Below are 27,678 nucleotides of genomic sequence, written 5' to 3' on the forward strand. Positions count from 1 at the left end.
AACAGAGAGGGAAGATGTCAGAGACTGCAATACTACTCACAGTTGAAAACATCTATGAGTTAGAGATAAGATCGAAATGGAATAAAAACTGTATCCTCTTACACAGGCAGAACAAAGCAAAAGTGATGATAGAATACAGTCAGCAATAAATGGACATTCTCGTGCCTACATTATCAGTATTTTAGTGTGGCGGTAATTTACTCTGTGAGAAGATGCGTGGCAGGTAATTGATTGCTTTTCTTTAATTTAAGTTCTTTCCCTTAGTTGGGGGAAAATAAGTGAATTGCAAACGAACTTACAGGGGGAGAGGGTATGAGCTCAGTGTGTAGGTACTACCAAAACTGACAATTTTCACTTAACTCTCGTCGCATTTCCGAAAGTATTTGACAAGCGTTATCACACAGAACTTTAGAATGAATCGTGCACCACACAGAATCAAGTAAATATATCGGAAACCTCCAAAATTAAACGAAAAACGAACACACGTAATGAGCAATGACCAACAATGACCAAGCAATTTAGTGAATAGATTCTAACCTCAATAAACAACGCTGAGTGGTGGCTCGATCGCTCCCGAATATGTTCAAGGCTGGCGGCAACTTTAAATTCACGCATTGAATACCTAACATTGACGTAAAATATTATAATTTTCTGCGAATATACACGGAGCCGTCTCAATTTTAATCTGATGGTGACGCCATTTTCCGAAAACTGAATCTCACCTCACTGCCAACGGCCGTGGAAGCGGTTGGTTCCGATCCTGAAACCCGTAACTTACGCTCGGCTCCTACCCGGTCTTACGGCCTCGGAAGCCGCGCGGGCTCCAGAGGACATCGGCCGCTGTGTCCGGCACTAGCTGGCTTACGGCGCGTTAACACCGGGATCACCAGTGTCCAGAGCAACCGGGTCACAGGGCCGTAGTTTTTTTTTTTTTTTGAGTGTGAATTAAAAAAAAAAATCGGATCACGACTGTTGAGAGTTAATAATATTTGGTCCGTCCCGACGCGACGCAGCGCCTGCCCTCTCACTTTGTATCTGCTGTAAATATCAATAGAAATTCAGCAATCAATTAAAGTGACCAATGCCACAAGTAAGTAAGTAAGTAAGTAAGTAAGGCCGGGCTGGCTTGCGAGGCGCCCTCAAAGGGCCAAGGCAACTAGCAACTGCCGTCGTGCACCCCGAAGTTGGACAGTGCTCCTTAACTTATCTTCGTACTATTGGCACATTGTGTATCCTCTATATTCCCGCAAGACTCAGCGGCCGTCTGATAGCCAACAGAAGGCCTTATCAAAGACTGTGGCAGACGCTGCAGAGCACGGGCTTTCGGAGCACGGCCATACCTCCACCGAGTTTGACTGTGTTGTTGCAATCTACACTGATAGGTAGCGCTGGCAGTTACGCACACTAAAGAGTGATTTTCCACAACCCAGTCGAACAGTGCAGACGGATTACTTACTGGGTGACTATGTCCCTCCCGCACCCTGTTACCTCGAAGGGTCAGGGTATTGGAGTGGCATAGTCATCCACGGTCACGATGACTGATATTTGGACCGCGTTAAACAGAAAGGAACCAAGCCACATCAGCTATTGCCAAATTTAATGGGGCAAGTTAATTTTTTTCATGAAAACGGTTGTGCGAATTTTCGTGCAAATTTCAGTGAAAATTCTCCATAATTTGAAGCAAATTCCTTAAAAATTTCAAAGGAATCCGCACAAACGATCTCTCGTAAAAAATTAAATTGCCCAGTTAAATTTGGCAATAGCAGATGTGGCTTGGTTCTTTTCTGTTAAACTCGGTCCATTTGAGTGTCCTCAAATATCAGTCACCTCCGGGGATTGAACCCGGGACCTCACTGTTGGCAGCAAACTGCCTTGACCACTACACCACTGAGGCTGACCCAATGCCACAATCGAAGCCGGAAGAATGAGGACAAATTGAGTAAAAACCTTATACTTTGGACCTTGAACCTTCAACCCTGTGCGATGCACCGTCCCTCAACTCATGGAATGAGGAGTCCTATAAGAGCTTTTCCATTGTTCTATAGCTTATTCGAGTCACTCAGGTAGAATCCCACACCTCGACGTTTCTAGCGGAAACGACACATCTCTTACGCTATTAACATTGGGCATAAGTGACATGAGCTTTAAAATTTCTATAACATTAAAAGTTCGGGGTTTCATAACTTTTTGCACATCTACAGCTATTACAGATGACATACATTGAAAGATCATCCTTATCGGTCCGGTAGTTCGTCAGAAATATTGCTTCCAACATTTTGCTTGCAGCTGTGTAATATAGATATAGCTGTATAATATAGATAGTATAGGATGATTTCTGGCTTCGATTTTACCTCAGGGGTTATAGCAGCATCATCATGGGCCGTTGAAATAAATAAAAAAAAAAACCGAACATTCCGCCGGAAACGGGAGACGGGTCAAAACTGACCCGGTAATGTCGTTCTCGCGGTAGTCGTGAAGAAAATGCTCAGGCTATTCGATTTTTTTTTCAGTGGTTCTTCTTTTCAATTCATGTTATTCGATGTTTTTCTAGAGCTATTTGTGAAGGTTAAGTTTCCAGGGGCAGCGGGTGAAAAATGGGCGTTCTTTCACGAAGCGGCGGGTCAAAAATGAACCATGTTTGGTATACTAGGGTTAAGACGTTGCTTTGATAGATTTCTACTCCCCTGTTATGCTTTTCAAAATTTGGTACCACTGCTCTGATAGCCAGGGCAGCCGTAAGTGCAATCTGTGATGAGCCTCGAGATTCATTAGACCATTTGCTAAACGTGGCTCATACAGGAATCCACTTACCCCCATCATCCTCACGTGCCTGATTACTGCGTCGGCGTCTCGAGAGGAACAATGGACTTGGGTCCCGGCGCGGCCGGGACCTTCACCCTATTACCTACGCTTGATTAACCATTTCATCGTTAACCATTTTCATTACGCTAGAATTCATTTTTCAAAAAAAATTGTTTCACGTGCATTTAGCAATTTTTTCCTTACTCTCCGCTAAAGCACGAATAAAAAGAGGCCTCATTCACAAAAATCGGCCAAATAGAAGAGAAGTTCGGTATTCGAAATCCAAAGAAATCAACAAAACCCCGAATTCTCCGAACAAAAAATAAAATGAAGGGAAAAAAGAAATATATAAATTACAATTAAATATAATTGACCTCAGAAATTGACAAGCGATTTAATTTTATAACAGAGAACAAATTGGGAGAAATTACAAAAAATTCGCCTCTTACAAGGGGCTTCTTTGTAAAAATTTTGACCTGAAGACAAGGGTCGAAAAGAAACAGTACTCCATACAATACAGGTACTCCATACGGTGTGCCTGAACGAGTGAAACATTTTGTATACGTCCAAAACGAAACGTCTTTATATTTTAACTACAGTGTATCTTGAGTCGTTTAAGACCCCCCCCCCCTCCCCCCACAAAAAAAAAAAATTCCGTCGAGATTCTGAAATGTGAAGGCGCTTTAAAAGTATTCTGGGGCTATAATAGCTAAATCACCGGTAGTAAATCCCGTTATATTATTAAAACGAAATTGACTCCATAGTTTAATGGCTTAGGTTCTTGAAAGTAATAATCTTAAACACTCAAACATTTATACCACCAACTTTAGCCATGGAGCGATTTCCTGAGAGCCGATAATATCACGAATTTCTCATAGAACCCTTCAACAGTGGCCTGCTTTTTTGGCAGCCGATTCGGCCATCGAACCGGAGTTTAAATGGAAGCTGATTTTAACCCAAAGCTCTGAGAAAAATTTTGAGATGAGTATATAGGAACGGTTTGTAAATAAGGAGAGGCGGACAGAGCGCGCGGCTGAAATACGATCAAATTTTTGCCGTTTTTCTGTTGAATTGATGATGCTGTAGACTGCTGACTGTGTCCACACATGGTTTCCGTTCAGCATATCGATGCACAAGTATTTTTAAACGTAGAATCTAATTTCCACGTAAGGGAGTCGATATATTTCGATTTTTTCGATTTTATACGGAAAATTGATGGTTTTTCGGGATTGAAATTACTTATTATTGTTTACTGAAAATAAATGCACCCAGAATGAGTATAGCATATTGACTTTTACATATTTGCACTCACGAAGTTGATTGGTGAATTCAAAGAGTGGGTACATGGACCTGGTATATCGAGTTTCTGCGATTTTTTACGGCAAATCGGTAGATTTTTGGGATATAGATTGCTTACTTTCAATTCATGAATGAATATAACATGGACATGGTTAAACTTTTTCGCATGGAAAGAAGTTTCAAATAACTAAATTAAGACATATTTAATGCAATTGCGTTTCTATTGAGTCAATTTCTTTTCAATAGTAAAACGGAATTTATAGTACCGGTAATTTGGGTATTTTAGCCCTAAAATACCTTTAAATCGACTTTATCTTTCAGGAGTAGTAGTATGTATGTAGTTTCCGTGTATCTCTCGGTTTATTCAACGCATGAGCAAGCCCAACGGGTGAGGGAGAGGAGAAGTAGAATGCGTAAGGAGTGGGCTCAATCCATTTAAGAACTGCAGCCTGATTGTTGAAAGGGTATCCCTGGGTAAGGGCACCAATGGGCCTGTTGCAATCTTTTGCTAGAGCAAAAATAAGAATTGTTTCTTATAGATAATGCCTCAAAAATCACGATGAGCGCATCGGCAAAGTCTGAAATGCACTCATAACTTCACAATCTGCGTTAGAAATTTGCGTTTTTTTAAGCTTTCCCGCTTCAAAAACGATACTACGGCACAGGTGAGCATTTTGTTAGAGGAGTCTCTCCATCGCCGGCGATATTCATCATGGCCGACGCTTGCGCGCAGTTCCGCGCGTAATTCGAGGAGAGTTCAAGGTCAATCAATTCGGGCGTGGAATACATGAACGTTAAAACACGCCGATTGTTATCTGGTCTAATCTAGTTCAGGTATTATCTCGTCCCATCACACGTGTTTTGGCGGATTGGCGTCGGCCATGATGAGTATTGCCGACGATGGAACGACTCCTCTTACAAAATGTTCCCCTGTGCCGTAGTATCGCTTTTGAAGCGGGAAGCTCAAAAAACCGCAAATGTCTTACGCAGACTGTGAAGTTATGAGTGCATTTCAGACTTTACCGATACGCTCATCGTAATTTTTGAGGCATTTTCTATAAGAAACAACTCTTTTTTTAGCTCTAGCAAAAGTTTGCAACAGGCCCATTTCCATTCGGCGCCAAAAACCGGTACTTTACGTGGGGCGCAAGGACTCGATCGACTTAAAACCCTTTCTGACGATACAAGGGCATGCCTCTTGAAACATTGAAACCAAAAATTAGAGATTTTAGTGTTACTATCTTGATAGCGTGCGAGTAAACCGTTTGCCAAAGAGCCATTTTAACCGTTTTGGCGCCAAAAAAAACATTTTTTCGGTGGGACGCACCACGCGTGAAGGCTTGAAATTTTTTTTGGTATCAACTGGGTATATCACCAACATTTTAAGGCTAAAAAAAATGTATGTGTCCTCATATTTTTTAAAACTGCTAAGATCTGAAAAAATTGGAAATTGACGATTTTTACGAATTTTTTTAGGGGTACGATAAGGTACGATAAATTTGATTTTTTTACCCAAGAATCTGACTTGTCTGATGTGTAATTGGTGTTTCCAGGGCAGGAGGGGGGGTGGTTGGGGTCAGGAGGGTAAAATTGCCCAAAACCATGTTTTTAGGACCTCCTGAAAGGGTTTGGACCATTAAATTCAAAATCCGTGAGGAGGGGCATTTTGGTGCCCTTACCCAGGGATACCCTTTCAACAATCAGGCTGCAGTTCTTAAATGGATTGAGCCCACTCCTTACGCATTCTACTTCTCCTCTCCCTCACCCGTTGGGCTTGCTCATGCGTTGAATAAACCGAGAGATACACGGAAACTACATACATACTACTACTCCTGAAAGATAAAGTCGATTTAAAGGTATTTTAGGGCTAAAATACCCAAATTACCGGTACTATAAATTCCGTTTTACTATTGAAAAGAAATTGACTCAATAGAAACGCAATTGCATTAAATATGTCTTAATTTAGTTATTTGAAACTTCTTTCCATGCGAAAAAGTTTAACCATGTCCATGTTATATTCATTCATGAATTGAAAGTAAGCAATCTATATCCCAAAAATCTACCGATTTGCCGTAAAAAATCGCAGAAACTCGATATACCAGGTCCATGTACCCACTCTTTGAATTCACCAATCAACTTCGTGAGTGCAAATATGTAAAAGTCAATATGCTATACTCATTCTGGGTGCATTTATTTTTCAGTAAACAATAATAAGTAATTTCAATCCCGAAAAAACCATCAATTTTCCGTATAAAATCGAAAAAATCGAAATATATCGACTCCCTTACGTGGAAATTAGATTCTACGTTTAAAAATACTTGTGCATCGATATGCTGAACGGAAACCATGTGTGGACACAGTCAGCAGTCTACAGCATCATCAATTCAACAGAAAAACGGCAAAAATTTGATCGTATTTCAGCCGCGCGCTCTGTCCGCCTCTCCTTATTTACAAACCGTTCCTATATACTCATCTCAAAATTTTTCTCAGAGCTTTGGGTTAAAATCAGCTTCCATTTAAACTCCGGTTCGATGGCCGAATCGGCTGCCAAAAAAGCAGGCCACTGTTGAAGGGTTCTATGAGAAATTCGTGATATTATCGGCTCTCAGGAAATCGCTCCATGGCTAAAGTTGGTGGTATAAATGTTTGAGTGTTTAAGATTATTACTTTCAAGAACCTAAGCCATTAAACTATGGAGTCAATTTCGTTTTAATAATATAACGGGATTTACTACCGGTGATTTAGCTATTATAGCCCCAGAATACTTTTAAAGCGCCTTCACATTTCAGAATCTCGACGGAATTTTTTTTTTTTTTTTTGGGGGGGGGTGCCTTAAACGACTTAATAAGGTACGAAAAATTGGATTTTTTTACCCAAGAATCTGACTGGTCTGATGTGTAATTGGTGAAATTTTGGTGCATTTTTTTCGAGAATTGCGGGAGATATGAAATAAAACATGAAAATACCCCAAAATTCCCCGAAAAATGGGTTTTCCAGGGCTGGAGGGGGCGGTTGTGGTCAGGAGGGTAAAATTGCCCAAAACCATGTTTTTAGGACCTCCTGAAAGGGTTTGGACCATTAAATTCAAAATCCGTGAGGAGGGGCATTTTGGTGCCCTTACCCAGGGATACCCTTTTGTGTTTGTAAGGTAGAAATAGTTTACTTAGGTTGAAAGGCGGAGCGTGATTGGTTGGCTATGTCTTATCGCTGCTTCGTCTTGCCTATGTCGGGTGGAACTCAAGACAAGCTAACGGCACCTCTTGAGTTTTCGACAATACGTCGTCAACCTCTGAACAAAGCAGGGATAAGACACAGCCGACCAATCACTCTCCGCCTTTTCACCTTTGTCATCTATGTCTATACGCATAGATGAAATAGGTTAAGAGAAACAAAAAATTTCAACAATCCGGCTGCTGCTGAAGTGCATCTATTTCCCCGGTGCCACCGTTCGTAACTGTAAACTGCAGGTTGCAGCTGACCATTCTCCGTTGAGCGTCTTAGGTGTGTTCGGCGAGTTACCTACCGGAAATCATTCGACACAGGATCTGCGATCTCGCTCATACACATCACTTCTAGAGGGCGCTATTGATGAGGAAGAAGAAAGACATTTTTTTTACAAATTATTCGAAATATATTTCGCTGGCAATATTCCAAAAATATTCCCTAGTAAAGATATTTTAGGTAAATAATGCAACAGTATTGCCAAAACAAGGTGTCATTATTGATACAATATTTTTAAAAAATATCATCAATATTTACTTGACAATATCTCAGCAATATTGTCACGGGGCTGGACAGCAAAATAGTTTAGTTATATTATTTTAATGTTGCTGATAGATTTTTGAAATGTTCCGAACAATATTACAACAATATTTTTGAAATGTTTCCGTTTTGGGATCGCTTAGTTTTAAAGAATTTTTTGCAAAACACCCATCTCGTGCCTCAAAAATATTTACCTTCGAAAAATGAATCATCCTGAAATGTTCAGGGTTTTTAGGTTGATTGGTTTCAATGTTTTTCTAATCGTATACGGAAAAAAATTAAAAAATGTGACAATTGAATTTATCTCAACGAGGGTACCAAGAAGCCTTAGTATATATCGATGGTGAAAGTGCGTATCTAGGTTTTTGACAGTTTTGAGTTAGCTGCACAAACGTGTTGTTGAAGTTGTCGCCTATCTACCAGCAAGAGATTACAATCGAAAAAAATCGGGAAGTCACCTAAAACCGTTAGATTTTTTTTGCGTATCTTGGGCTTAAGTGTAGAAATTCGTATCTCTTTCTGACCCCTTCATTTGATCCGGCAAGCCTTATGCACACTGCATGCTCCTTAGCGTTTCCCGCCAACAGTGCATACATCAGCTGGTCAGCTGTTCTAAGGTTTTATTTATTTTCAGAAGTTCGCTGGTTTTGAAGAGTTGCTAAATGCTTATTTCTCGCGGGCTTTCCAGTATTATTTTTTCATAGATACCTATTACTAACGGCACGCGGCGTTCATGTCCATTATTCAGTCTCTGGGCCAAAGCAATCGTAAATTATTGACGGTTCATCCACAAGGGTCAGTTGTATTAGAGTCAATCGAGTCATACAATGCTTCAACCACCATATTGGATATCAACTAAGGCTTCTAAAGAAGTTTCAAGTATGAATAAACTCTATTTTTGATCTGAATGATCAAGAGCAGGTTCAACACGCTAATTGCGGAAATGCGTATCTATCGATCAAATGACATTTTCCGATCATACAAGGCTTGAGCCGGCCGTATGAGATCAAACTAAAGCTTCACGGTGCGTTTTAAACAATTTTAATGCGGTCAACATACCACCCGCGATTTTTTTGCGGAAATGTCAACTAGAAGGCCTACTGATTGAGGAACAACAAACCGCGAAATCTGTGATGGGGCCGTTTTTGAGAAAATGCGATTTTTCGCTTTTTTGGCGGGAATTTCGGGTCAAGGCGCTGAAAAAGTCAAGTTAGGCTGTTTTTTGTAGTTCGTAAATGCATATCCTATACATTTTGAGCCAATCAAGTGCCAGTAGATAGCTATTCGTGCATATTGCCCAAAATTCATATCCTTAAATCCACGACTTTTGGGTTTTTGGGGGGTTAGTCAAGAGGAGAAATCCGAAAAAAAGAGGATTAACCCGGAACAAATTGCTTAACAAACTTTTCCTACGTAAACTTCTTCAGTAGGTCCTATTGAACAACATACCAAAAGTTTACCACGGTTCGCTCCCGGAACACCCCCCCCCCCCCAATTGCCTAAATTTCAAAATGGCGGCCATAATAAGGCCTCTGGGAGTTCGATTTTTTTAAAAATACGCATACAGTGTCATGTGAGGTGTCAAATTCCTATGTAATTTTGGTCGTAGATTTCAAATATGAAGTAAAAAAAGTCCCTTGATCAAAAGGGGGTACCCCAAATCCAAGATGGCAGCCAATTTTGAAAGTCAAGAGGGTGGATTTTTAAAAAGTTCGCGTGATAAGGCAAGTGAGGTATCATTTCTTATGTAATTTTGGTCGTAGATTTCATTTATGAAGTCATAAAAGCCCTCAAGTCAAAGGGATTGCTCCAAATGCAAAGATGGCGGCCAGCTTTGAAAGGCAGGAGGGTGAATTTTTGAAATGTTTACGTGACATCCCTAGTAAAATAGAATCAACCTGACGTTTCATAAACTACCCTGAGTCAGATTGATATCAGCCTGAATTAGTCTGACTCAGGGTAGTTTATGAAACGTCAGGTTGATTCTATTTTACTAGGGATGTCACGTAAACATTTCAAAAATTCACCCTCCTGCCTTTCAAAGCTGGCCGCCATCTTTGCATTTGGAGCAATCCCTTTGACTTGAGGGCTTTTATGACTTCATAAATGAAATCTACGACCAAAATTACATAAGAAATGATACCTCACTTGCCTTATCACGCGAACTTTTTAAAAATCCACCCTCTTGACTTTCAAAATTGGCTGCCATCTTGGATTTGGGGTACCCCCTTTTGATCAAGGGACTTTTTTTACTTCATATTTGAAATCTACGACCAAAATTACATAGGAATTTGACACCTCACATGACACTGTATGCGTATTTTTAAAAAAATCGAACTCCCAGAGGCCTTATTATGGCCGCCATTTTGAAATTTAGGCAATTGGGGGGGGGGGGGTGTTCCGGGAGCGAACCGTGGTAAACTTTTGGTATGTTGTTCAATAGGACCTACTGAAGAAGTTTACGTAGGAAAAGTTTGTTAAGCAATTTGTTCCGGGTTAATCCTCTTTTTTTCGGATTTCTCCTCTTGACTAACCCCCCAAAAACCCAAAAGTCGTGGATTTAAGGATATGAATTTTGGGCAATATGCACGAATAGCTATCTACTGGCACTTGATTGGCTCAAAATGTATAGGATATGCATTTACGAACTACAAAAACAGCCTAACTTGACTTTTTCAGCGCCTTGACCCGAAATTCCCGCCAAAAAAGCGAAAAATCGCATTTTCTCAAAAACGGCCCCATCACAGATTTCGCGGTTTGTTGTTCCTCAATCAGTAGGCCTTCTAGTTGACATTTCCGCAAAAAAATCGCGGGTGGTATGTTGACCGCATTAAAATTGTTTAAAACGCACCGTGAAGCTTTAGTTTGATCTCATACGGCCGGCTCAAGCCTTGTATGATCGGAAAATGTCATTTGATCGATAGATACGCATTTCCGCAATTAGCGTGTTGAACCTGCTCTTGATCATTCAGATCAAAAATAGAGTTTATTCATACTTGAAACTTCTTTAGAAGCCTTAGTTGATATCCAATATGGTGGTTGAAGCATTGTATGACTCGATTGACTCTAATACAACTGACCCTTGTGGATGAACCGTCAATAATTTACGATTGCTTTGGCCCAGAGACTGAATAATGGACATGAACGCCGCGTGCCGTTAGTAATAGGTATCTATGAAAAAATAATACTGGAAAGCCCGCGAGAAATAAGCATTTAGCAACTCTTCAAAACCAGCGAACTTCTGAAAATAAATAAAACCTTAGAACAGCTGACCAGCTGATGTATGCACTGTTGGCGGGAAACGCTAAGGAGCATGCAGTGTGCATAAGGCTTGCCGGATCAAATGAAGGGGTCAGAAAGAGATACGAATTTCTACACTTAAGCCCAAGATACGCAAAAAAAATCTAACGGTTTTAGGTGACTTCCCGATTTTTTTCGATTGTAATCTCTTGCTGGTAGATAGGCGACAACTTCAACAACACGTTTGTGCAGCTAACTCAAAACTGTCAAAAACCTAGATACGCACTTTCACCATCGATATATACTAAGGCTTCTTGGTACCCTCGTTGAGATAAAGTCAGACTAATTCAGGCTGATATCAATCTGACTCAGGGTAGTTTATGAAACGTCAGGTTGATTCTATTTTACTAGGGATGTCACGTAAACATTTCAAAAATTCACCCTCCTGCCTTTCAAAGCTGGCCGCCATCTTTGCATTTGGAGCAATCCCTTTGACTTGAGGGCTTTTATGACTTCATAAATGAAATCTACGACCAAAATTACATAAGAAATGATACCTCACTTGCCTTATCACGCGAACTTTTTAAAAATCCACCCTCTTGACTTTCAAAATTGGCTGCCATCTTGGATTTGGGGTACCCCCTTTTGATCAAGGGACTTTTTTTACTTCATATTTGAAATCTACGACCAAAATTACATAGGAATTTGACACCTCACATGACACTGTATGCGTATTTTTAAAAAAATCGAACTCCCAGAGGCCTTATTATGGCCGCCATTTTGAAATTTAGGCAATTGGTGGGGGGGGGGGGTGTTCCGGGAGCGAACCGTGGTAAACTTTTGGTATGTTGTTCAATAGGACCTACTGAAGAAGTTTACGTAGGAAAAGTTTGTTAAGCAATTTGTTCCGGGTTAATCCTCTTTTTTTCGGATTTCTCCTCTTGACTAACCCCCCAAAAACCCAAAAGTCGTGGATTTAAGGATATGAATTTTGGGCAATATGCACGAATAGCTATCTACTGGCACTTGATTGGCTCAAAATGTATAGGATATGCATTTACGAACTACAAAAACAGCCTAACTTGACTTTTTCAGCGCCTTGACCCGAAATTCCCGCCAAAAAAGCGAAAAATCGCATTTTCTCAAAAACGGCCCCATCACAGATTTCGCGGTTTGTTGTTCCTCAATCAGTAGGCCTTCTAGTTGACATTTCCGCAAAAAAATCGCGGGTGGTATGTTGACCGCATTAAAATTGTTTAAAACGCACCGTGGCTTCTGATTCGGAATTGTAAGCGAGAGACTCTTTTATAAGTCTTTAAATGATCCAAATCCGACAACAAAAGGTTTAGAATAGTAACTGCAAACATGCTTATTTCGTGATAAAACGTTACTTAGTACCGAAAACGCGAATCTCCGCATCTGCCGCATTCTCTAACAGTTCGAGAAATTATTCAAAATTCTGATGGAGTCTGAAAATGTATCTTATTCTTGCTATCCTCAAGAATTATTATCCTTCTACTGACAATAAGGAGAATGTAGACAGTTGTTTTTACTCTCCTGGAAATTCGCTCTTTCCGAGATACGCAATTCTGCACTTTCACCGTCGATATGTTGGCGTATTACCTTATTGCCCTACATGCTGTAATTGTGGGGAGACGAGTGCAAAGCATGGCCTGCATGTATGTCTAGACATTTGTATGTATTCCTTTTGTTTTTTGAGAATTTTCATTCCTTTTTGCCACGTATTTTCTCAACGTTTACTTGTCAGGAGTTCTGCCAGACTGCGAGATGAAGTATAAAATGTCATTGCACTTTATAGCCAAGGCATCTTTCAAAACAAATGCATTTTCATTTTCTCTAACTGCCATACTTCCGATTACTAGTATCAGACTCTAGGTAAGATAGAGGGTCTCAAGTGTTAATATTTCTACGTAATCGATAAGTATAATTACATGGGTATGTTTCTAAGATTTATACAGGGTGTCTCACGAAAAAGAAGCCACCTTGTATTTCTGCCAAACGCGTCGGAATTTCGAAAAACGGTAAAAGGCGTGTTCGTTTATATCGAGGAGGACACCTTTTGGCGTATTTGACATTTTTCCAAACCGCGGGAGGGGCGCGGGCGGGGGTGCCCCACCCGTAAGTCGAACTTTTCAAATGGCACCCCTACTTTTTTATTTCAGAAATCAATTCTATTTAAAAAAACAAGCCACCATGTCCAAACCGAATGTAAATCGGACAATTTTTCAGTGATTGGCAGAGGTCGAAACAATTATTTCATGCTCTTTTCAAAAATTTCCGACGCCCAATGGAATTGCCGGATCAAACCAAACTCTCCGCCAAAAACATTCTTAAACATTGCACTTTCGATAAAAAAATCAAAAATAATCTGCTGCACTCGAAATCTGGAGCACGCGGAGCCTTTCTTTGCGACATTAAAATTCGTTTTACCGAACATTTCCGAGGGGCGCTCATCGGGAGGGGCTAATAAGTTTTAGACAAAAATTATTATTCTTTTTTCTGAAGCATATGAAACTGTATCCATAAAGAAGCAAAAAAGGGGAAAAACAAATGGATTAGCTTTTTGGGGGGGGGGGGGGGTGGGGGGGAGGGCGATGACTTGAGCCGGACCTTGGTACTTCTGAGGACGCTATTTTTCCGCGGTGCGTTGTTTTTCTACTTTTTTGTTTCTTCATGGAAACGGTTTCATATGCTTCAGAAAAAAGATTAATAATTTTTGTCTAAAACTTATTAGCCCCTCCCGATGAGCGCCCCTCGGAAATGTTCGGTAAAACGAATTTTAATGTCACAAAGAAAGGCTCCGCGTGCTCCAGATTTCGAGTGCAGCAGATTTTTTTTTTTTAATTTTTTTTATCGAAAGTGCAATATTTAAGAATTTTTTTGGCTGAGAGTTTGGTTTGATATAGCAATTCCATTGGGCATGGGAAATTTTTGAAAAGAGCATGAAAAAAGTGTTTCAACCTCTGCCCATCACAGATAAATTGTCCGATTTACATTCGGTTTGGACAGGGTGGCTTGTTTTTTTAAGTAGAATTGATTTCTGAAATAAAAAAAGTAGGGGTGCCATTTGAAAAGTTCGACTTACGGGTGGGGCACCCCCCGCCCCGCGCCCCTCCCGCGGTTTGGGAAAACATCAAATACGCCAAAAGGTGTCCCCCTCGATATAAACGAACACGTCTTTTACCGTTTTTCGAAATTCCGACGCGTTTGGCAGAAATGCAAGGTGGCTCCTTTTTCGTGAGACACCCTGTACATGTTCTTGAGAAATGAGGGTCTACAAAGTTTTACCGAAATATTCTCGTCTTTATGCACCCATCTCTAAAAGGTATAGAATTTACGTTCAATTCTGTTCATTATGTTTAATTTTTCCTCAAGATTGTTTTGTTAATATTATTTCAGGCCTTTTTTCGGTTTTGCTCAGAGACCAGGCACTTATGAGTGGAGATGGTCCGAAGTGGATGGTGATGGATGGAGATATTGATCCAATGTGGATAGAATCTTTGAATACAGTAATGGATGACAATAAGGTTTCTTGCTGAAATGTTTCATCACCTATTCTTCCTTATTGCCGGCTTCTTGCTAGCAACCAAGCCAGTCCCATTGAGACATCTTGATGCAAAGGGAGCCGTGCTTCATTTTGGTGAAAAGCCTGGATTTCGTAGGAATACTAACTTTGTGGGACTCATCAGCAAACTAGAATTTGCTCCCTTTGCTTCAAGATGCTTTTCTTTTTAAGTTTAAGTGCGTGCTCAGTATTTCGAAGCTCTTCATTTAAATTTAAGAAGCTCGATTATATTGAGAAAATATTGGTTCCGTTGAGAAAATCTCTAAATCTTTTAAAAATGAAAAATCGCATTTTTCTCCCTCATTAATTCGACATTTTCGGATCCGAGGCAGCAAGTGAATAAGGTCTGTGATTTTGAACAGTACGACCGTATTGTTCTGTAAATCAAAATTAGGATTGCTTAATCTGTATATTTAACCGGAAGAAACGGACCCCTCATCATTTGAAAATGCTTCGATGGGCTCTTTCTGATGAAGGTCAGGGAGATTAGCAAGAGGAATAACCGAAACTTTTGTTTACAACTATACCAGTCCCCATAACCTTAAATTTTTGTTTCGGAACACAAATAATGAACCTGACGCTCTAAATCAGAGAGCAGAATGAATTGTAATGTATTTTTATCGTACCAAAATTGTAAGAGAGATACATCAATACATTGAAGAGGGTATGTAAACATCTGTAAAGGTAGGCTTTCAATTTATCCTTGCAACATAGGAGTTCCGACACTGTAAAAAATGGCCGGCCACCCTACTTTGAAGCGGGAAGCAGGCTTTGAAATGTGGTGCTGTTTATTGAAAAACTCTCTGTTTCAAAGAACCGTATGCAAAACCGGACAGATTCCCCGGAGCTTTGCTTGCGTTCATTCTTTTCCTTTGATACTATTCTATCACGAAGAGCCCTATTTCTGGAAATTTCATGTCCCAAAAAATGTCCCCACGAATTGCTAGCGTTGCCAAGTTCCTCCAAAAATTTGGTAACTTCTGAATCAATTAGGTAAGTCATTCACCTGCGGTTTGCGCTAAAATTCTTTAAAATTTGTAAACTTCCATTCTGCATTTGGCTATCACATTAGGCGTTACATTTATGATACTTTTCTTGATTTGCATTTTTTATCTTTCAAATTTTTCATTTTTTTAAATACCCTAAAAAGCCATTTTTTTATTTTTAAGAAAATACGTCCAATACATTACCTACTCGTCTTATTCCATATGCATCATATAGTTTACTTTTCAAGGAAACGATGGGATTAGAAGTTACAAGTATTTTCATGGGTGTTATTGGATATGCGGTACCAATCGCGCACTGCCATATCTGTCTTGGGCTTCTCGATGCTCAGTCTCGCTACAGACTCATTGACGTTTTGGAATTTTTCAGTCTTGAATTATTTATTCAAGAGGTTCTTTAGATTGTACTTACCTACCTCAGAATTTTAATTGTTCCAAATCATGGCTATTAGCCAGTTCTAGATGTTGCAGACCACTCAGGAACCAATAATATACAGGGTGAGCGAAGAGTCCCCGACCCCCTCTCTAACTTTTGAACGCATGCTTGTATCGAAACGAAATTTTGGGGATGCTCCTAGATCAATAAGAGCTACTTTTTGGCACATCCAAAATTTTTTTTTGGGGGGGCGCTTCCCCCGCGGGGGGCGCACACTAACTCGAAATTTTCAAATGGTAACCCCCCTCTTGAGATACATCGTTGGAAAGGTAATAAAATAAGAAACTTTTTGGCGCAAACCGGAGGTCGCTACGACTTTTCGTTCTCGAGTTATTCTCGGTCAAAGTTCAAAATAGGCCAGTTTTCAAAAAATCGTAAGTCCGGTTCAGAAAGGTGCAGAAATGCAAACGAGGTGGCAAAATGCTCAACATTGCATGTACTTTCAGAAGAAAATCGTCAAAAACCTTATCGTCTGCGCCTAGAGTGATTTTAGCCCCCCCCTCCCGCGATTAACTGTCTTTCTTGCGGGAGGGGCGGCCAGTTCACTCGATGCGGAAGTCCATGACTTCCATGCGATGACGAAGCCCAGACTATTTGGGGGGGGAGGACGGCACTCCCCCCCCCAAATAGTCTGGGCTTCGTCAGGTAGCTGAGTTACCTTCAAAAAGGTACCTACTTCCGCATCGAGTGAACTGGCCGCCCCTCCCGCAAGAAAGACGGTTAATCGCGTGAGGGGGGGGGGGGGCTAAAATCACACTAGGCGCAGACGATAAGGTTTTTGACGATTTTCTTCTGAAAGTACATGCAATGTTGAAAATTTTGCCGCCTCGTTTGCATTTCTGCACCTTCCTGAACCGGACTTACGATTTTTTGAAAACTGGCCTATTTTGAACTTTGACCGAGAATAACTCGAGAACGAAAAGTTGTAGCGACCTCCAGTTTGTGCCAAAAAGTTTCTTATTTTATTACCTTTCCAACGATGTATCACAAGAGGGAGGTTACCGTTTGAAAATTTCGAGTTAGTGTGCGCCCCCCGCGGGGAGAGCGCCCCCCCCCCAAATTTTTGGATGTGCCAAAAAGTAGCTCTTATTGATTTAGGAGCATCCCCAAAATTTCGTTTCAATACAAGCATGCGTTCAAAAGTTAGAGGGGGGGGGGGGTCGGGGACTTTTCGCTCATCCTGTAAAATAAAATAAAATGGTAAAAGAATTATGATCATAGAAAACTTTTAATTTCCAGGTGCTAACTTTAGCAAGTAACGAGCGAATAGCATTAACACCAGAAATGCGTTTGCTGTTTGAAATTTCAAACCTGAAAACAGCTACACCCGCCACTGTCTCGCGAGCAGGCATCTTATATATTAATCCTCAAGATTTGGGCTGGAACCCGTAAGTTTTTCAAGAGACATTAACAAATCCCTAACCTTAAAATAATAATCACAAGCCATTCAGGTTTGAAATCGCTGTCCTGCTAGTGAGGAAAATTGCAATTTTTCTCTTGAAATCGTGACACGAAACTTTAATAATAGTAACGTTTATGGAAGCAGCTAAAATATTATTCAAATGAATCATTTAGTGCTCCCGGAATTTTGGTATCACTGCTACACTGCTCGCATTTGAACAATATTTCTTGGTCAATCCATTTTTACGCAGAAGAGTTTTAGAGGTTTTGAGAGTATGTGCAATGTAATCTCTGAGGTACCTTTTTGGTGTTGTTAATTCTGACATTAATTAGTGACTAAAATACCTTCATTTCATCTCGGATAGCCCTTTGTCAGTTTGTAGGGCGAATGAAAATAATTCCTAAGGATAATATTTGCATCCAAAGATATTGTATTTCCCAATGATTTTTTCTAGAAAAGGTTTCGTCTCTTCTCTTTTTCAGTTATATGACAAGCTGGCTAGAAAATCGACGAGATGATGCAGAGAAAGGAACGTTGTTAATATTATTTGACAAGTATGTCCCTCCATCGTTGGAAGTCTTGCGAACCAAATTCAAGCGCATTACTCCGATCCCTGAAATCACACACGTGCAAATGTTGTGCTCTTTACTTGATGCCCTCCTAATTCCATCCAACGTACCGAGCGACAGTCCTAAAGAATGGTACGAAATGTACTTTGTGTTTGCGTGTGTGTGGGCGTTCGGCTCTGCTTGTTTTCAGGACCAGGTAAGCCCTTAACAATACATCTGTGACCGTCAAAAACCAAAATCATGCAAGCGTCAAATCTCTTAGATTGAGATTTCCTTTCCGTACATTTACTATTATATACATTTATACTAATTATGTCACTTTTTTAAGATTAATCAATGTGGTGATACCTTTCAAATCATCCTCACAGTAATTGCTAGATTGTGATTATCATGCTGGCACACCTCAATGAATCTTCCCTTTTCTTGCACCCTTAATGACATCAATTACGTATCATTTATACTCATATTATGGTTTATAATATTCCGTCGTTACATGTGCTCATTGCTAGGGATGATTAAACTCTTTAAATTTCCAATAATAATTATCTTCTACTAGTGGGGCCAATAAGTGGAAAATATCATAACAATCGTGCACTTCTGGAAGAAAGCATGAAAATTTCAGGGATTCATCTCTACCCTATAGACATTCGATTTAGACATAGACCCCAAAAATCTGGGGCCCCCTGGGGGGCCCCCAAATTTTGAATTTTGAATAACTACCGAACGGCTAATGTTAGCGTAATTTTTCTACAACAGGATGATGGGAAATTTATTAGGAACAAAAATGATTCTTATGAATTTTTCTGTGGGATCGATATTTAAGGCGTGAAACGAGAAAAACCATCGGGGGACGGGGAGTCGGCCGTTCTGAGGCAGATCCGCGCGCTACGCTGCCTGCCCGGGACGCGCGCCGCGGCGCAGTGCGGTGTTACCGACGACACAGCCGTTTGTCTTGGTTTAATCTCAACGATGCACAGTTTTAAAAATAATTTTATTAATTTACCGTACTGCCTAAATAATTTTTCTTAGCAATATAAGCCCCACTTTTTATTAGTAATACATGAAAACAAGCAAAAGGCGAAATACTCCAATATGAGAGCGCCGAGTCAATGGGAGGGGTCGATTATCGCGCATCACGCGTATTGTTTTCTCTGAATATAGGGCTTTTCCAACCTCAGTACAGAGTAACTTACCTCTTCCTCACGTAAGGTTTGTAAAGGATTACATTTTTTAAGATATTAGAGCGACACAACAAGTTTTAATACGATTTTGACCCACTTTTTCATGACTATTTGAAATGGCGGATCCTTGATAACTTATTTTTAGCTTATTTTTCATGTTACATTCGGCGAATGGGACCATGAGCTGCTTACGTAAGCAAGAATTTTGCTAAACTTGACGCAAAGGCATTACTTGAGGAGTTGGGAGGGGAAGGGGGGGGGGGGGGGGCTTCACAGTCCCTCCGCCACAAGGTTACCAGATTTCCCTCACTTTCCTCTAATATCGTTTTTCGTCCATGTTCAATGGTTTCTTGCAATTGCATAGGTACTGATACGTACGGATCATTCCGGCAATGTTCTTTTCTCCTCTTTTTCCTCCAGCCAGTTGATAGAAGTTTTTATTTTCATGAACTCCCCACTCCTTCAGCCATTCAACAAATATGCATATTTCAAAAAGTAGAACAATATATTAAATTAATAAAAAAAAGAAGATATCTGAATACTATCGCTTCTTTTTATCGAGTCACCCTTGAAGATATTATTGATACTTACCACGAGACATAAAAACTGGAATGAGCAGTACAAAAAATCCATGTATATTATCTTTTATTTGGTTCTTTGGAGTTTGGAGTGGAGTTGGTAACATTTGTATTGAAAAAAATATTGATACAGGAGGAAATTTATTTATCATGCAGGTTCTGATCCTTTAAAGAACCTCTGAGAAGGACCAGTACCTCAGGAAGAAATGCATTGCATTTCTTCTTTTTCAACCCGCAAATCTCGTACCGATTGTTGATTTGTATGGAGCTCATGGTAGAGTTCTAGGTAAGTAAGTCGGAGACAATTGTCAAGAAACGGGACTTGCAAAATATGCAATGCACAAAACGTACACCTTAAACTTTATCGTAAAATATAGCACTGATCGAATTAGCTTCAGAGATCATCAAAAGGTTAATTTTTGGTCAAAATATCAACAAATCAGTCAAAATCAGTACCTAATCAGTTGCAAGATTACCAAAATTGCGGGATATCGTATGACGCGCGATTTAATTGATGACATAGCAGGATAGGTTCCCAGAAGGCGCGACTTCCTATCACTCAAATGGACCGTTTTTACAGATTAACGGATATTGACGGCTAGTTATTACTTAATATTATTCTTTGTACTGTACAAGAAGCAGCCCAATAAAGGTTTTATGGGGGTCTTTTATCCGTATCAAGCTTTCTCAAGATTCTTTTGGCGTTTTTTTGGAGCAAGTTTTGAAGGTGGTTTTGGTCCTCTTAAAAAAATGCCTAAACGTAGCAATGATGTACCAAAACGTCCCTTCAAGAGATGAGAATAAGCATGTTTTTATGTATACTCATTTTTTAAAAAATTAGGTTCCCTGTCTACAAAGTCTGGCAGGAAGCCATCTCCCAGGAACCTTAAGGTATGTAAGCATATTTAGATACCATTCTGGTGGCGCAGCACCGAGAAAAAGAAAAAAAAAACACTTTAAAATCATTTCTCAGGTCATCGTGGTATACAAATAAGATTTGTGATTTTTAGTTCATCTGATATCTGATACAGTTATGTCGGATGCTTTAATAAACTTGACAAACCCATACAACAAAACAGTCCGGAACTCCAGCACTTAACCCCTTCTCCTTCTGTTGCCGTGCGCTTGCTTGTATACCTATATTACCTGCAAAAGTTAAGCCCTATTTTAAGGCTTTATAAGTAGTACGATATATTCATAATATTTTTAAAACTACGCATCGTTGAGATTAAACCAAGACAAGCGGCTGTGTCGTCGGTAACACTGCACTGCGCGGCGGGCCGCGGCGCGCGTCCCGGGCAGGCAGCGCAGCTCGCGGATCTGCCTCAGAACGGCCGGCTCCCCGTCCCCCGATGGTTTTTCCCGTTTCACGCCTTAAATATCGATCCCACAGAAAAATTCATAAGAATCATTTTTGTTCCTAATAAAATTTCCCATCATCCTGTAGTAGAAAAATTACGCTAACATTAGCCGTTCGGTAGTTATTCAAAATTCAAAATTTGGAGGCCCCCCAGGGGGCCCCAGATTTTTGGGGTCTATGTCTAAGTAGGGTGAAAATGGGAATTTGAGGCCAGTAAATTATCCAACAGCGTTGCATGATTGTGCAGAAAAATATGAATTAAATTACAGCGTTGTATAGGGATTATTGTTCAATATGGCAACGCTGTAAAAAGAAAGTATTGCATGTTGCCCCTTCAATATGCGGGTTATGCAATCGTGTATTAATGCCCCTTCATTTTTCGGGTTATGCAATGGTGTATTTTTCAAGATGGCGCAGCAGCGTTGCCGGACGGTATGTAAATAAATGATTTATTTATTGGTGAAATTTTGCAACATTGCATTTTACAGTGTTGCCAGATGGGGCAAGAAATTAGTTGATTTTTCCGTACACTGTTGCCAGATTGTGCAATAAATTCGGATTTTCGGACTTGTAAAATTTTTCGGTTTCGAGAGACCGTATCTTTCCATATGTGTCGGTATCTGATACTGTAGATTAGGGTCTGATTCGGTAAAATTGGAAAATTTTCGGAAAATCACCCTCGTCCGATCCGGCGCGGACCGATTCGATTCTTTTACGCTATCGAAGATCGGAAAACTGTACGGACCGAATTTCGATACGAGTTTTGGTTTTCGAGATTTCGGACTTGTAAAATTTTTCGGTTTCGAAAGACCGTATCTTGCAGTATGGGCCTGGTATCTGATACTGTAGATTAGGGTCTGATTCGGTAATTTCAAATTTTGTACTAGTGTGCGCTTGGAATGGATATTGCAATGTTCCGTTTGACGAATCAAAAATTTTTATTGGATATTTACAGTTACAGTTTAAAAACAGTTCGCGTTTAGAAAACGCAAACACGTTTCGAAAACGCAAACACGTTTCGAAAACGCAAACACGTTTAAAAAACGCAAACACGTTTAAAAAACGCAAACACGTTTCGAAAACGCAAACACGTTTCGAAAACGCAAACATGTTTAAAAAACGCAAACACGTTTAAAAAACGCAAACACGTTTAGAAAACGCAAACACGTTGCATATTATTATTTATACGAAATCCTTACTATCGATCCAACTATTGTGACTCGCGTCCAGACCCAACCATTTGACAAAGACCTGGTTTTTCTTGCGACGCAGAATTTTCTCCACCAGGAACGTATCTTTATAGTTGGTGGGTTGGAGTTCTTCGCGGTAGAATTTTCCTTTGATGATCGTATCGTGTGCGTCTTTCAGATCGTACGTGATCGGAACGGTGGGATTGACGCTGACAATCTTGAAAATTTCCGTGCTCCAATTCGGTGTGTATCCTTTCTCGAACATGGCTTTGAGTCTCGAGATCCGGACGTGATCACCGACATTCAGTTTTCGTCTGGCCAGACGTCTCTTTTCAATTTTACTCAGCGGCGGTCCACGAAGCTTTTGCAGGATCATCGGTACATCCTTTTCGGTGACATCGATTGGTTTCATCCCGATTGTGCGATGAACGCTCCCGTTATATTCACGGATGAGTTTCGGTAATAGATCTACCCACTTGTAAGATCCTTGCGCGCTGAACTCTTTCCACATCTTCGTTTTGAGCGTTCGATTGAATCGCTCCACAATGGAGGCTTTGGTTGTCGAGAACGAGCTGTACATATTGATATGGTGACGCTTCATCAATGCCTGACATTTGGAGTTGTAGAATTCCGAGCCCATGTCGACTTGTAAATGTTTCGGTGACTTTCCGGCCGCTTTGAGAACGCGTTGCAGAGCAAAAGTGACATCCGTGGCCGTTTTCGATTTGAGCGGTTCGGCCCACGCCTTTTTCGAGCACGCGTCGATGACGGTGAGGAGATATCTGTATCCTTTGTTGACGAGGCGTACGGTTGCATCTCGACGAGATCGGCTTGCCATAAATCGAACAATCCGAGAATCCGTACTTTACGACGCGGATAGTTTCGTCGTGCAGGTTTATGTAGCTCCTCGACGATCCCACGTTTCTCTGCCGACATGATAATTACCGTCGACGTCGTCCGCTCTCTCGATTCAAATGCTGTTTCGTTGCTACTATTTTAACCAGACGATTGTAAGATTGCTGAAGTTGGTGGATACGCTCCAGACAGTGTTGAGCTAATTTCATGGCTTCCTTCCACTTCCGTTCGGACCATTGTTTGTTCACCGCATCCTCATCGCTTTCGGGATCTTGCACTTGACGAATCCGTTTGTTCGATACGATATAATTTCCGTCGGAATCCAGTGAGAATCCGTCACCTTTTGGACCGCGGCGGAATTTCGATCGGCCAAAACCGTCCGTGTGACTCATCGCAACACTATTTTCCTTTCATTCGATTCACAACCTCTAATTGACTGATTCTATTTTCCAGTCGTGATAATTTCGTCTCGAGTCGTTGCGCGATACTTTTGTATTCTTCCATTCTCTCCAAACAAAGCTGTGCTAAATTCATAGCTTCCGTCCACCTCGAGTCTGTCCATTGTTTGTTCACGGCGTCGGTATCCTCTTCGGGATCTTGCAGTTGTCGGATCCGTTTGTTGGATACGAGATAATTTCCGTCGGGATCCAGTAAGAAACCGTCACCTTTGAGACCTTGCTTCGTGTTGCGAACGTAAGTTCCTTTCGATCTTCCAAACCGGTCGGTGTGACTCATTTTTGTGCGGAACCTATATTTAGTGGATGTAATCTGCTTCGCGAAGCTCTTCGACGATACTCAGAATTTCACGATCGTGATCGGTGTGACCAGCTTGTTTCGAAGCTACAAGTAAAACGAGACGTTGGACCAATTCGTTCGGATCGTCCCAATAGACGAGTTCCCGTTTCGCACGGTGAATTTTATACGGAGCCTTTCTTCAGTTTTTTACGCGATGACTTCCTCGTTGATCTCGGAGTAGATGTAGCGAACAAAGGTTTGATGAGATCGCGGTATTTTTGACTGCGGTTCGAGTTGGGTCTACCGTGTGGATGATGATTCCTCCAATGCGCATTGGTGAGCGTAACTACTCGTTGGAAATTAGCACGATCATCTGCTGTGTAATTACGCGGATGTTTCTTGAAAATGAGCTCCAAGAACCCGGGTGTCGGTTCGAACACCTCATCGCCACCGTCCAAGATTAGTCGTCCGTCCGAATCGAAACTTATGGTTCGGTTTCCGATAAGATAGTTTCCGTTGATCGCTTTCCGCACACCATACGTGGTATCGGATTGTTTCGGTTGTTTCTCCAGATCGTCAAGTAGAACTGTACGTGCGGGGCAGTGATTGTGTTTCGAGAATCGACGTCGTCGTCTTCAGTGCGACTCGTTGTTTGTTCTTTACCCGTTGCATCTTGGAACGATTCATCATCGTCATCATCATCATCCTCCTTTGAATCGTCATCTATCATCATCGTTGTTTATATTTTTCGGTGATCCGAACGAAGCAAATAAACTATCAACAAACGTTGTTCCATCTTTCGTTTCCGATTTTGAAGCTTCGATCTTGGTTTTCTTTTCCTGAGGAGCAGCGACAAGTGCGGGAGTTGACGACGACGACGACACAGTTTTCTGCAACGCTGCGAGCGGATCTGTCAACGGTTTGAAAACTTTCTTCAACGTCACCTGAGCGTCCGCCTCTCCGGTGCGAATGGTATTTAACTTCCGTTTGATATCTTGACGGATTTTATCGATACTACCGTATTTCTGAGCGATCGTCGACAACGATAAGTTATCCATCTTGTTCAATAAAAGTATCGAAACCTTTCCGGTACCTTCCCTCGTTCTTATTACTATCTTTATCGATGACTAAAAACCCGTACTTGTCCTGCCAGCACACCGAGCAGATGTGTCTGAAATCTTCGAACGTGAAATCTGTGTTGACGTGATCGTCGTAGATGTGTCGCAAGTTTGTATTGTCCTGTTTGAAAACTACGAGCAGGTTAGCGTTATCGCGAATCAATTGTTTCGGTATGCGAGAATAAGTTTGACACAAGTAGAAACTGTCGACCGAGCTGTGTCTTCCCATACTGAAATATTCCCGCATCGCATTTTGTTTGTCACAAGCGACATCATCGAAAATGAAGACCGAGTCTGATGCGGCATCGTTTGGTGGAACAATCTCGGCCGTGTCCGAATAGACGTTGTATCCGAGACCGTCGATTCCGTCGAATATCCGACGCAGTTCTTCGTACTTGGGTTGGAACGGTGTCTTGGAGTACAAGTACACGTTGCGGAACTTCAATCCGTTCGGATGTTGTAGCAAGCAAACCATCACGTTTGTTTTACCGCAGTTGGACGGTCCAACGACAATGCAACGGATACTGTTCGGTAACAGTTCACTGTGTCGTCGTCGTTGTCGTCGGTTTTCATTTTGCTTCTTCCGTTTGTCGAGGTTCCGGACTCGCAGTGACTTTCTTTGCTTGACGAGTCGCATCGTATTCGTTCCCTATTTTATCGGACAGTTATTTTTTACTTCTCCGTATAAATAGTATGGAGATTTTCGTCAGAGTATGTCACCGAGAAGAACATCAACTTGCAGCAAAACCAATCGAGGACGTGGACTGTTAAACTCGTTGATAAATTCACTACCGTTCGAACTACACTTACCGGGCGACTACAGGTACTGCGGACCGGGCACTCGCCTCGCAGAACGATTGAAACGCGGAGATCCGGGTATAAATCCGCTCGACGAAGCTTGCAAGTCCCACGACATCGCTTACAGTAAGACCAAAGACACCACCGAGAGGAACAAAGCCGATCTCATACTTGCCGACAGAGCTTGGGAACGTGTGAAAGCGTCCGACTCATCGTTGGGTGAAAGAGCGGCAGCATACGCCGTAACGAACGCTATGAAACTCAAAGCCAAACTCGGAATGGGACTAAACAAGACGGTGGCAGCGAAAAAACCGAAACCTAAGAAGAAGAGAGCGTCGAAGAAGAAGACGAAACCGGTGGAGCGGTCGATCGAACGAATTTTGGCTCTCCCAAAGATGGGTGCCGGAGCGTCGAAGAAGAAACCGGCGGAGCGAATCTTGGCTATTCCGAAGACGGGTGCCGGAGTCAAGAATCTCTGACGAGTATCGGTCTGGCCGCGCGAACAATCACACCGGTAGCGAAAATGATCAAGACGGTCATCGACGGATCTTTGAAGAAAAACGTACACCTCGGTGAAGGATTGTACTTGCGACCGTACCGTAAAGGTTACGGACTTTACTTGAGACCTTACCGAAAGAATTTAAACTGATCCGTGAGCTACCGCGCCGAGCGATGACGGATGTTGAGTTGAGGATCGCTGCGACAGAACAATTACGAATCCCGCATTTCCGCGGTGTGTTCATGATCGATGAATTGGCGACCAAGAAACCCAAACGTCCCGAGTGCGGTATCATCAATCTGGACCGAAGCGATGGAGCCGGTACACATTGGACAGCATACCGGATTTCAAAGAGCGGTAACGCATTGTACTACGACAGCTTCGGTGATTTACCACCACCCGTTGAAATTACGCGATACATTTTACGCTCACGCGGTAGCTCAACGATGACGACAATAGGATACAATTATGATAGCGAACAAAATTTCAACTCGAGCGTCTGCGGGAAACGATGTTTAGAATGGCTCGTACAAACCAGGAATATATAGTATTCTCGAAACCCGAATATGGAAACTCAGAAAAGATGTCACACGTTCATGTTGACGGGGAGGAGCAACGTTCTCGAGTTTGCACTGCCTAGACCTCTCGAGTTGTTCGGACCTTGCGAGATCGGTCTGACGGGTTTTGTAACTTATTATTCCATCCCGAACATCGATATAACGAACAGACTGCTTTTCTACTCCGAGAGCCCTGAAGAGAATTACTCGGCAATTTCGTTCCCGATCGGAGCCTACGAGATCGAGGGTATACAAGAATACTTGCAGGGAGATCTTGGCGGAGCGGAAGCTATCAAACTCAAAGCGAACAACGCTACGCTTAAAGTAAGCATCAAATCCAAGTACTGGATCGATTTCCGCAGACCCGGCACTTTACGTAAGGTGCTCGGATTCGGAAAGCGTCTCTTGGCACCGGACGAATGGCACGAAGCTGACTATCGCGTCAACATCTCACCTGTAAACATGATATGCATCGAATGCAGCATCGCTGACGGTGGATACGTGAACGGGGTGCGCGGACATCACATTTATGCGTTTGCTCCCGATATCGAACCAGGATTCAAAATGGTAGAGCAACCGTCGACGATTCATTACTACCCGTCTTGGGTGATAAGATCCAACGTTTGCTCGTTAATATAGTAGACCAACAAGGAAGAGCGATCAATTTCGGTGGTGAAGAAGTGACAGTGCGACTGCACGTGAGACCA

The 27,678-nt window shown here is 41.5% G+C and overlaps 1 protein-coding gene across 1 annotated transcript in view; it reads left to right on the forward strand.

Moving 5' to 3' along the window:
• LOC109037293 (dynein beta chain, ciliary) overlaps positions 1 to 27,678 on the forward strand; it is a 684,333-nt gene that overhangs the window by 222,777 nt on the left and 433,878 nt on the right. The window contains exons 17-19 of the mRNA XM_072296415.1: positions 14,524 to 14,651; positions 17,369 to 17,517; positions 18,014 to 18,296. Coding sequence (XP_072152516.1) covers positions 14,524 to 14,651; positions 17,369 to 17,517; positions 18,014 to 18,296 — 560 coding nt within the window. The remainder of the gene's footprint in view (positions 1 to 14,523; positions 14,652 to 17,368; positions 17,518 to 18,013; positions 18,297 to 27,678) is intronic.

Source organism: Bemisia tabaci, chromosome 2 (genome assembly GCF_918797505.1).
Source record: "Bemisia tabaci chromosome 2, PGI_BMITA_v3".
Classification (NCBI taxonomy): domain Eukaryota; kingdom Metazoa; phylum Arthropoda; class Insecta; order Hemiptera; family Aleyrodidae; genus Bemisia; species Bemisia tabaci.